Here is a 12,856-nt window from a genome sequence, read left to right on the forward strand (position 1 = left end):
AAACCAGTAGCGATTTTATATTTTTATCATTTGCCGTCAAAACACGCAGAGAGCTTTTACTGTTTTATCTTTATATATTACCAAATAGTTTGAGAAAAGTTTTGTATCGCGTGTTACAACTATGGGTACAAAAGTTTTTGTGCTGGTAAGAAACTGTTCGTTTAAATATGATATTACAACAGAGATAGTATAAATAATATTTCTGAGAAGCGAATATAGAAGTTTAAGCGTTTACACGGCTTATTTATTTATTTATTCTGGATAATTTCTCAAAAATCACCTCAGGGGCGCTGCACAATAAACACCCCAACACGTATCGCAGCTCCAGAGTGCATAGGCGGTTGGGATTCAGTTACCTGTTTCCAATTATATAAAATTTTAGTAACATGCAGAAACGAGATTGCAGTGAGTCTTGCAGCTACAGAGCGCATGGACGGTTTGAAATCTAAATAAAAAACAAGTTTCAAATAACTTTGATCAAAAAATTATGATCCGTCGTTGGCTGATTTTTTTTATGTCCGGGCAGATAAAAAATACAGTTATGTACGTGAAATAGAACCAGAACCTCGGACAAGAATTTTCTACTCGACGGCTGCTCAGACGAAAATCTTGAAAAAGGGGAAACTAGTGAAGATAAGTCTGTACTTTTAATATAAAAATCAAATACTTTATTTTATTTTTACAATATAAAAACAGACATTTCTGTGACAAGAGGGAAATATCACTTTTTTAAACATTTTTAAAGCAGCAAAGGTCTATGAAATAATGTCCAATAAATTTTTTTTTTTGCTAATTCTGAATAGCATAAAAAATTGTAATTTTGAATTCCCGCAAAAACAATCAATCTTTCGGGCACGCCCTTATTACGTCACGATTCATGTTTATTTGTTCCTCGCCATTAAATTTGTTTAGAATATTATCACGAATATTGACGTCACAACAACCAAGCGTCGCGTTTTTCTACGAACATATTTTTATTGAATTTCTTTTTTACATTTTTATATGAAAACATTTTTCGACAATATCAATATTGATTTGGAAAATACAGTTAATTATTCTAAATCCTTTTCGTATATTTTAATCGGAATTCGTAGTATGTGGTATTTCCCTATTTTTTCGCCTTGTTAGGGCATTTTCAAACAAACGAACATTCCCTAACAAGGCGAAAGAATTGTCACATATTTTTTTTGTTTTTATATTGTAAAAATAAAATATAGTGTTTAGTAGACTCAAATCAGTGTTTGATTTTTTTATTAAAAATATAAATACAGAGTTCTACAAAATATACGTTAAATCAATTAATCAATGAGGTACGAGTAAGTTTGCTTAGTTGTGTAGTGGTTTGCGTATTTGCCTACCATGTCCCGGGTTCGATTCCTGAGAGGGAGGATTATAATATGAGAACTGTAACCTGAAGCGACTTATTACCTTACCTTTCATGTAACAATATTGATATAGATACGCCGCAATTAGGAAGTTCAGTGTCTTTTTTTTCCTTTTTTTATTTGTTAATCGAATCTCAGTTTTATTTCAAATTTAAAACGAGCTTCAAAAGTAAAACAATATGATAATAATTATACGTATTTTGAAATAAAAAATTCTGGTGTACAAGATGTTGTTTTTGGTTTTATGTTACATATGTTATTTTATTTAATTACAAGTCCTTAAAATGGAATGTCAAATAGACAGATGTGAGAATTTTTGACACCACCTTTTGTTTGCGTTCAATCGAGGAATAAAACTGCCAAAGCTGCTTGCGATATTTGCTCGGTGTACCATATAAGTGTGCGTAAATACAGAGGGCTTTATTTATAAACCTGGCATAAAGTTACGTAAAGGCTTAGTAGTAGAATATGGATAGAAATACCATCCTTATTATGGTCATAGAATAAGGATGATATTCCCATCGTTATTTTACCACTATTCCTAGGCGTTACTTTATACCAGGTTTGTAAGTAGGGCCCCTTGACTTCCATACTTCATGCACAACTGTTGGTCTTTAAATGTATTTCAATTTATTTACATAAACTATTTCATTTTTCCACCTCAGGGTATTTTAGGCTTGCAGTGCGTCTCTCTAATACTCGGGGCAGTGCTCAAAAACCCCGTACAGAAAAGTAAAAGAGACATAATTCCTGGAATAAATTCCTGGAACAGCCCCCTTACAGATCCCTGGATTGGTGGAAACCTTGGATGGAGGCAGAACACGTGGAGACCAATCGTATCATCACCTCTCGTGTCATCACCCCTCGTGTCATCACCCGTCGTGTCATCGCCTCTGGTCACTCAATACTGGAGGAAGAAAACTCCCATTACTGTCTCCCAACCGATCATTGACAGCCATCGTCCTTACCATGGATCCATTGGCAGTGGTATTTCCCTCTTTGGAAGTTCACCTTTGATCGGCAATGGATATATCGGAGGCGGATATCCAATAAATAATAACATAATTGGATCTCCCTTCTATGGATCATCTTCCCTTCTTGATGGACCGTCTTTGATTGGTGGCTCTCCCATTTTAGAATCACCTGTTATCGGCGGATCATCTTCCTTTCTTGGTGGATCATCTTTGATTGGTGGCCCTTCCATTCTAGGATCACCTCTTATCGGTGGAACATCTCCCCTTCTTGGTGGATCGTCTTTGATTAGTGGCTCTTCTATTTTAGGATCACCTGTTATCGGTGGAACATCTTCCCTTCTTGGTGGATCGTCTTTGATTGGTGGCCCTTCCATTCTAGGACCACCTCTTATCGGCGGATCATCGATTATTGATGATCCGGCTCTTATTGGAAGTGGTTTAGATTCACACATTTGGTGATCAACGTAACCAGTCATTTATTAAAAGCTTCATAATTATCTCACCTGTTGTTGTTGATTAAATTAAGAATGTGTGCTTTTTAACATTTTATTAATAATGTACTAAATAAAGTTTAAATATATTTTTTTAATTTCCGCATTATTAAATTTGTTTATACAACTGTATTATTTGTGGGTCTGCCCATTAGCAATTAGCCTCTACAGGGTAATTTGGTCAGAAATCGGTAAACACGTACAAATAATTCAATGATGGAAACAAATAAATAATAATCTAATATGCAGTTAACAATTACATACATAAAATAATTGCATGAATATGTATATTTGTAATTCAACAAACTGAATTAATATATTTAAATCTGAAGAGGTACAAATTAGTTGTAAGCTTTATTTCGTCTACATATATAATTTTAATTTAATCACTATCACCTTAAGTAATATTATACAATACACCTGTCATTAAATAAAGAATAATTCAATAAAACATATACTTGTTTTTGACAATAGTACTTTATTTTGCTTTTTGGTCCCTTATAACATACATATTTCTACTTACGCATTTACATTTAAAAAGGCACACTGAAAATCACTCCTTATAAATAAATAATGATTACAACTATCTTAGTGCATGATTTTTAACAACCAGTTGTATTTGTATCTAGCCTAGACGCAGAAGGCGAAAAGCATAAATAAAGCTTTTGGATTTTATAAGTAACATTTTTGATTGATTGAAAAAACCACAAAATATTAAAAAAAAAACTTTATTGCATCCAATTCACGTTTATTTTAATAAATATAAGAGATCTGTTGTTACTAGTTTATTAAGGATGAAATAATATTTCAATAGTTGAAATATATTTAATTTTATATTTAAGAACTCGGAGCTGGTAAGTTATTCAATTGAAAAAAAACATCATTTTGTACAGTTATTGTTTATGTAAACATCAAAAAGTTTTAAATCATCTATTGAAGTACCGATGCAGTGTCCTATGCGCCACTGAGTGCGAATAGGGATAAGATGATAATGAAACATTAAAATGCATTTTAATATATTGTATACTATTATTGTTTTGCCCTTGTTTGTCTTTGCTAAATAGTTGTATGTTCTTTTTGTTCAGTTTCTTGCATTTATGCTTCTTCATGTAACTGTTGTAATTGGCTTAGGCCGTATATATATAATAAATAAAAAATTCTTATTTCTTGCATATTCTTTCAAATAACGGTAAATACACGAAACCGTAGAGGACAATCCTGTTGAGTGTACTAAATTTAAGACAGATTATATTATCATGATGGTTTCTGCAAACCAAACCAGAGGATTTAACAGCACAAGCACTTGGTTACTCTTTTCCATCCTCTCATTATAAGACGTGAACCTGACGCGGAAGGACGCGCGAAAGTTCTCAGCCGACAAATGGGATTGAAAGCTTTTTGTGGATGCCATATACAATACACCATATTATTCCAATAGAACGGTGCAGAGTTATGGTTTATTAAACTATTTTGTCGTTTTCGTGTATTAAAATAGAATGCATTTCTGTTTTAAGGGATTCATTGTACTATTTTTAGGGCACTTCCAGGCTTTGGCGAATTCAGGAATATTTTGTAGAACTCCCTTTAATCTCACGTGGCTTGGAGAATGTTCGTCATTAACTTCATATCCGAGAGACTTTGCTGTGCGGATTCCACACCATAACTAAAAAGGAATATTACATAAAAATTGATACATCAAAATAACGATTCATCACTATTTTAAAGTTTAAAAAAAACCCTATAGTTGTCAAATAACAATGTCATTTATCTGGAAAACGATGCAAATATAGAATAGTTTTTTTTAAACATTTTTTGATAGTATTAACTTTAATTTTCTATTTCTATGAATGTTGTCGATATTTTTAATTACATTATAGTGTCATATTAATAGCGTTTAAAAAAGGAAACATGGAAGTCTTAGTAAAACTATTTATGCAATACTTGGATTATAACATATTTATGATTTATATCTACTAAAATACTTAATAATTTAGTTTCTATTTCAAAATTAATCGTTTACTTAACGAATCATATCTATAAATTAATATATTTTAGAGGGTTTATCCATGAACTTCGGCTTTAAAATGTAACCAACAATGTCATACATATGAATCAAGGGATAAAAAAATGATAAGATTACCAATGAGGAGAAAAACAGAATCTCAAAACTCATTGTACAAGGGATTGAAGCTGTGCAATAAGTTACCCCAAGAGATGAAAAAATAGAAGGAATTAAATTTTTACAAATTAATTAGAAAAAATATGTTCTTGAGAAATTTTGAAAAAAAAGTAATGTTAATAAAAGTTAATATTAGTTTTTAAGATGTTGTGAACTAACTTAATAAAGCATAAATAAATTCATAAACAATCTGGGTAAAGCACATTGTAATTTGTTATCGATATAAAATATTTGTCATACTTAAATCGATAAATCAAGACGAATTTCCTTTTTTTATAAAAATCTTTTCGATTTTTAAATTTGTATTTTTATCGAAAAAATGATAAGTGTGATTTATATTTTTTAAGAAATTATTTTTTCAAATATTGAATAGGCGTTGCAGTATATATTTGTTAAATTATGCATACATTTCCATAGGCAAGGAAAAACAATTGATCTCCGTTGAGGTTTTCAAGCCCTGGGAGGGACATTTTAGTTTCTGACTCCTTCCAATATCCTTTTAGGGCCGATCTTACTCCTCCGTTATCCGCTATATTTTCACCGAGTGTCAAATTTCCATTCACCTAAAATAAGTTATTAATAGTGTTGAAAATGCTTTTTTTTCATTTTGCCCTTATTTAGTATATACAATAAAATAAATATGAAATTGTGTTAAATGATTTTTTTTTTCTACCGCTTCTTTTTTTATTTTTATTTATTTGGATAACCAACAGCTATTATATATAGCTCTTATATAACAAAACAAATAGCAAATAAGCCAATTACAGGTTTTCACAAGTACCATCACAATAAGTTAAAAAAGATTCTCGAACATAAAATTAATAGTAATTTAATGTAAATCCAAAATAAAAGAAAAAATACTACGAATTATTTCGAAAGCAAACGCCGTACGTCATTAAGATTATTTGCAAATAAATCCATGTTTAATGATTTATTTATTACATTAAAATTATTAAAAGTTCGCCATAAATATGAACTTTGCCTATAATTAGATGAAACAAGAGGTATGTGAAGTAGAAGGTTATTTCTTAGAACTTTAGAAGGAACATTGATAGAAAGTTTGCATAGTAGCATTTATCAAGGTATAATTAACTCATGTGAGATGGATGCGATCTCGTATCGTATCCATCTCACTCCACCCCTCCCATTTTTACAAGAACAACATGACAAAAATACTTGACTTAATAGCTCCATATGGTTAGATTTATTATTTAGTAAACGTTGTTGAAATAAAAAAGGATTAGATTTATTAGTTAATTATACCTTGATAAGCTTGTGTGGCTTTGATACCGGTCGATAAAAAAAAAGTGATTAAAAAAGGATCTTCTTGGGAGTCGAATCTTGAACCTCACTCATAGTAGTCAAACTCGCTTAACATCACACTGTGAAACGGTATTAGTTTTATATTCTTCATAATTGATTATTGTAAAAAAATTAATCTACCTACATAGAATTCTTATTGTACCTGTACTCCCATCAACTTTTCTCAGTTTAAAAATCGTAATCGCGCGGGTCGTAGCAACATTCCCATAAATCTACTATTAATTCTTAAAATTTTACCATACATCAGTCGTGTAATTATAATTACATTATTCAATAATTTCAGTTCTTTTAATAACCTCTAATATTTCAAAATAACCGGTTTTTGTGCGTATTTTTGTGTAGTGAATTAAGAGAATAAAGTATTAGAATAAAGTAAAGAATAAAGTATTAGAGGATATATGACACCCGACAATTTCTGTGAATAGGTATGTGAACATTGTTTTTCGGACACTCCCTCGCAAATACCTCCTTGATATTGCGGAGGCATCTCTCGGCGTGTCGATATCTTTTCCGTTTGACAAAATAATTTATCATATTTGTATACAGTACGTCCGAAGACGGCATATACAACTGGGCGCTTTCTGGTTTTTGGGTAGTCCCAGCTCACATAAGAAACAATTTATCAAAGAAACAAAAAAAAAGAAACACGCCAATGGTACTTTTTTTATTACAATAAAAACAAATGCACATTTCTGTAATAGACAATTTATTAAAATAATACACATCAAATTTCAGCTGTCAGTTGATTAGATTTCCAATCTTATTTTTTTCGATGGTTAAAATTATGGGAAAATCAAAGACTTTTTTTTTACCATTATGTATTGGAGTGCCGACGTGTCTGAGTTTTCCTCTTCATATAACATATTATATGAAGAAAAACCAGTCAGAAAAGGTGACAGAAAACCATTCTGATTATTACTTCCCAGATAATAACCAAAAAGTAATTGCCAGCATCGAAGACACCCGATAGGACACGAGAAGAAAAATACGAGAAAGGTAAGTTAATAATAATGGATTATTTTGTTTTCAATGATTAAATGTACGTAGTTATGAAGAAGACAGCCAGTCCACAATTTTGAAAAAATTAGATATTTGTATTATCGGGTGCACTAAGGTCAATTCCATATTCTGATAAAAACGGCCAAGCCGCTTTCATATATAAAGCTGTAATAATCACCATTTGAAAATAGTGTTGATCACAAAAACGGCATTTCTCAATTTGCAGAAAACACCCACAGCACTAGAAAAACCTTACGGTATAGAAGATTGTGGAAAGATTAGTGCCTTCAGAAATCTAGTTCACTTTAATAAATTAAAGTATTTACATATTTGCATACATAAGCATTTTTGTTTGATTAATTCATTCATTTAAAAACACCTGTAATTAAAAATTATGGTTTAGTACAGAATGTCACAAGTAACATAATGTACAAGTTTGAATAAGGTTCATTCAATATTAGATATAGCTGCTTTCTGCAAAATGCACATTTTAGGTTGTGTGATCAGCCAGACTTTAAAAACCATTCAATTCAGTCAAATAAATCCTTTTTTGTGTTGTAAAAAAACTATTGTATGCATCATTTATCATTTTTGAAAGTTAAAAAAATTCCAACCTTTGTGAAGATTTGTTTATTTACTCTTTTCACAAATGTGCAATTATCTCACTTTTACTTTTCTATAGCTCGCTGCTTTCTGCATAACTACGTTGAAATGTAGTTGTGAGTGATTATTAGCAGATGGGAATCGTCACTTACATATTTATCTATTTCTGGAAGGTAAAATTCTGAATACTGCTTTACGAAACATTTTGTTTTGTTTACAAAAGATTCGATTGTTTTATTTGTCCACCATTGAACATAAGTTCCATGTTTGTCATATTGTCGCCCTGAAAGTTGAAATTGTTATAATTACATTCTTAAACTTGTAAAAAATAAGCATATTTAATATTATTAGTGTAGCAATTTTTTTTCAAATAAATAAATAAAACAAGAAATGAAATATTTATTGATTACAAAAAACTCTAATTTATTTTGAAACGCGTCCAGTAAAATTAAAACGTTGATTAATAAATTAATAAATAAAATTAAAATTTATGATAAAAAGTGAATCGAGTTTTATAAATTAAGCAATTAATGACAAAATAAATTAAAGGATCAAAAAATTGGTAACGTTTTCGATGACTAAACAAAAATACCTGAATAAAATTGAACACAAGAATGAACAATAAATAAGATGTGTCATCCATATGCAAAAATACTCCTGTCCTTACGAAGAGTGCATTATCTAGCAATTTTGACGTCATTTTCATAAATACTAAATTATTATTATTAAATTTAATTAATGTTTTTAATTTAAATATTAATCTTAATATGAAAACTAAATTGAGATGGATATGTTCTCATCATCACTATGGCAGCATCATCTGCATGTCATGTGGTGTTAATGACCTTATCTGCCTTAGTAGATTCACTAGTTTTTTATTCTCAAAAGCGTTTTTTTATATATATTTATTCTGCTTGTGTAAGAAAGGGTTTTAGGCGTATATATTGTTGTTGTATATTTAGTTATAAAGGTGCTAAACTTGCTTTGTTTCTTTGTTGTTCTCAATATGTGTTATTTTCTAAATGCTAATATTATTTAAGTCCCGAATTGAGTTGTTGTAACTCCTGGGAATGTAATTCAACGTATTATACTTGTAAAATACTTTGTGTCATATGATTCATAAATAAAATAAAAATAAAAAATCTCTCAGTTTAAAAAAAAAAAAATATACATGGCATATCATGACTTGCATTGTATTGTAACTTCAACAAAAACAACATTATTTTCTTTTACCAAGTTTTCCTCAGAAACATGTCTAACTGAGAAACTGCACTCTTCACACGTAGGGCAGTATATGTTTATAGTTTATACAAACATACGCACATTTACATGCATATATAAAACTTACTCATTCATTACACACAGTACACATTTATGCATAAACGACATATACGTCATGTAATCCACGTAATAATAATATATAAATGCACATTCCGTGACAATCCCAAATAATCCATCCCGTGAAAAAAAAATGCAAAAATTCAACGTGGACTTAAAAATGTAAACAGGCATGTCTTATAAAAGAATTTAAGTTTTAATTATTTTTACAAGTTCATATTTTTATACCAACTTTTTTTTAAATGGGATTTTAATCTGGCATAACCACGGTATGACGAAGAGACAATGGAAACTAAATTTTTTATTACCTAAATTATCAAATCCATGAGTTAATTCGTGCCCCAGAACTGTTCCAATTGATCCGTAATTCAGGACCCTGGAACGAAAACTTATATTTAACTTTTCAGTAAGATGCTAAAAAAATGTAATACTTATTAGTTCAATAAAAATAAAAAGTAAACATATATAAAATCAACTTACTCCAATCCTAAATCATAAAATGGGTATTGCAGCATCACAAGGGGCACAGCTGCGTCCAATTAAAAATTCCGTGTTTTTAATTTTTTTAAATATGTATTAAATAGAAATAATTTTATCTGTCATTCTGTAAAATTTCTAGTTAAATATATTCGAACCATTTTGAAAAATCTTATTAATTTAAAACTTCAAGTACAAAGAATAAGCACTTTGGCGGACTTATTGCTGAAAGCAATATCTTCCAGCCAACCAAAAAACAGACTGGTCAAAAGAAGAAATTGGTCAAAAATTTGTACCAAAAATAATACATATATATGATAAAATAGAATTTTTAAAAAACCTAATTAATTCAAAATAACAGCTGTTTTTTAATTGGGAGATAAGGCTTGCACATATAAACATTAATATTTTTTAATTTTTAAAGTACATTATGTTATATGTATTTAAATGATGAGGAATGTGGGATCAGATAATGAGTTTGGAAGGAGAGAGAAAGAGGAACCAATAAAAGAAAAAGGGATAAAAAAATATATTTGAAAAAAAAAAGTAAAAACTCTGGGGATATATAATAAAAAAGATTCTCGGGATATATATTAATGTTTCTGGCGTTTCTTGAAGGTGGCTAGAGAAAAATCTTCTAATTAAAAAAAAATGTAAATATATTTACTAAGGATATCAATAGTAACACAAATTTAAAATACGTAGATAATAATAATAATGACAAATATCAAGAGAAACACGTGAAATATAAATCACTTTTTGTCGGTCTAACTTGTAAAACGGTCTTTTTTGTCGGCCTCGTGGTGTAGTGGTCAGAGCGTTTGCATACCATGCAAGAGGTTTCGGTTCAATTCCCGACAGAGTTGACATGAAATATTTATTTTAAAAATGTGTATTTCACAGTACCTGGACTGGTAACTGAAACGTAAGACCGATCATCTTACGTTCATAAAATAAAAAGACTGATCAAGGTACAAAGCGATTGGTGTACTAATGCAGTGTCATATGCACCATTCGGTGCGGAAAGGGAATGATAACGATGACGAACTTGTAAATCTCGTAAGTCCCAAACTTTTCGGTATTTAAAAAAATGCGATAATGTACGAATAAACTAGTTTTACACACATATAGATTATTTGAAGCTCACATTTTTTAACCGTTTGTGGACTTAGGAGTTGTGTAAGATGGGTGATGTTAGGATATTTTTTTTGTGTATGTGTGAATATGTATTAGGGATTGATTGTGAGAGTGAGAAGGTGCCTTAGAAGATGTGTGTGTGAGTGTCTGTTATAAGGGTGTGTAGGTATACTCGTAGATGTGTTTACATTAAGTGTTAAAAAGATTGTGCATATTTAAATAATATTATAATAGATTATGCGGACGCAACAAATAAACTCTTTCTTAAAATATTATAAATGTGTGATGTTTATTTTGCAATTAAGCTTATCTTTAAGATGATCGGAATATCGGAAAAAATCCAAACAAATAAAATAAAATTGTATAAAAAACAATTTGTAATTTCTTTCGAGGCCGGATGCCATGTGCGCCAATTTAAAGGGCCAAATAACGCCAAAAAAGTTTATGTTAACTAATTAATAATGTTTTGAGTTCGTCCAAATGTTTGTGGACAAGGGCTGGATTTTACCACTTAGGGAGTTATCAAGATTAACGTAATATTAAAACAGATATGAAGAACATTGCAAAGAATACGAAAAAGATTTTAAAATTTCATCATTTTTAATGCCTAGTAATAATTTTCCAAACGATATTTTGCGAAAGTTTAATGACTTTCTTGGTGGGATTCTTACACTTATCGATATAGGACATATTGTAATAACCAGTTATTATATACGCAACTTTCAATCATTATAAAGGTAAATTAGAAATCTCTTTTCATTAAAACTTGGCAATACCAATAACCAATAAAAATTATCGGCAAGTGTCTAATTTTCTTCCAACATAAATCAGTAATGTCACAGTATAAATACATACAATTAAATTCCACTAACAAACTATGAAGGAATTTGAATAAGCCAATGTTTGCTGCTACGTTTATGTGGGTAAAATTTTAATAATTTACTCCCAAATCGAGTTTTTTCTGGTTAAACTAAACAATTAAGACGTTAAGTTTGATTAGGACTTTATTTCACATTTTTACTAAAAGCCAAGGGCGTTAGCCACTTACGTATAGCACAAGAACCATATTGATCCTTTATCCAATAAGCAGAGACTTAAATACCCTAAAACTCACCGTATAAGAGTATATTCTTGAGATAGAAAGCAAACAAATACTTTTAGTAGGGCCAATTTAAAAGGTCACATTTGACACTTCATCAAAATTTAACAACATAACCTTAAAAGGGCGGGTATAAAATATTATTTATTTTTTCGAATTTAGAACTGCACAATTGCTTAATTTTTTTCAATTACGATTACATATTTATTGTAATAATGACAAAAGAAGGTAATTTTACGATTAACTTTCACTAATTAACCATTCTAAACATAATATACTGTTTCTGTTCTAAACGTCGTTACAATGTGGCATCAGTGAACCCTTTTTCTTTTTAAACGCTAGGGAAGTTACCCAGAAAAATTGAATGTTGATAATTTTGTTAAATTATGTAATTATCTTATTTTGTTACTTAAATTTACGATAGAAAATAATAATGGACAGGGATTCGACTAATGATTTTTAAAATAAAATTACAGTACCTATACGTACTTTTTCATAGTAACTGAATTCAAATCACATAATATATTATATTATGTTTGAAGTCTGATCGAAATCGATTCATTAACTTTAATCGATGTTTTTAAGCAGGTCACCTCACTATGAAGCTAAAACCGACAAATGTCAAATGTGGCCTATTAAATTGGCCCTACTATGGTTAACGGTTTCTTTATTATATTATAGCTGGTCATATAATAATCCCTCCTGAGGTGGTCAACTCTGCTTGCCTCTTTTTTTTAGCCCCGGGTTGTTGGCACCCCGAAAGACTGTCGAAGATTGTCTACCGGCTGTAAGTATTCAGCAAAATTTTGATAGGCTGGATTTCTGCAAATGGACTGGCGCAGAAGTGTGTT

The 12,856-nt window shown here is 30.2% G+C and overlaps 2 protein-coding genes across 2 annotated transcripts in view; one reads left to right on the forward strand and one right to left on the reverse strand.

Annotated features, from left to right (window-relative positions):
- Nucleotides 1–37: 37 nt before the first annotated feature.
- Nucleotides 38–3,452, forward strand: LOC148277506 (uncharacterized). The gene is made up of 2 exons (XM_088232801.1): nucleotides 38–145; nucleotides 2,051–3,452. Exons 1-2 carry the CDS (start codon nucleotides 122–124, stop codon nucleotides 2,816–2,818), a joined length of 792 nt encoding a protein of 263 aa, XP_088088927.1. The 5' UTR covers nucleotides 38–121; the 3' UTR covers nucleotides 2,819–3,452.
- Nucleotides 3,453–3,570: 118 nt separating this feature from the next.
- Nep5 (M13 family metallopeptidase neprilysin 5) overlaps nucleotides 3,571–12,856 on the reverse strand; it is a 32,628-nt gene continuing 23,342 nt past the window's right edge. Inside the window, exons 11-15 of the mRNA XM_088232819.1 lie at nucleotides 9,773–9,821; nucleotides 9,601–9,668; nucleotides 8,107–8,237; nucleotides 5,437–5,592; nucleotides 3,571–4,513 (exon numbers count right to left, since the gene is read on the reverse strand). Coding sequence (XP_088088945.1) covers nucleotides 4,337–4,513; nucleotides 5,437–5,592; nucleotides 8,107–8,237; nucleotides 9,601–9,668; nucleotides 9,773–9,821 — 581 coding nt within the window. The 3' untranslated portion in view covers nucleotides 3,571–4,336. The remainder of the gene's footprint in view (nucleotides 4,514–5,436; nucleotides 5,593–8,106; nucleotides 8,238–9,600; nucleotides 9,669–9,772; nucleotides 9,822–12,856) is intronic.

This window comes from Micrasema longulum, unplaced genomic scaffold (assembly GCF_059751315.1).
Source record: "Micrasema longulum isolate JH-2025_06_02 unplaced genomic scaffold, ASM5975131v1 h1tg001021l, whole genome shotgun sequence".
Taxonomy (NCBI): domain Eukaryota; kingdom Metazoa; phylum Arthropoda; class Insecta; order Trichoptera; family Brachycentridae; genus Micrasema; species Micrasema longulum.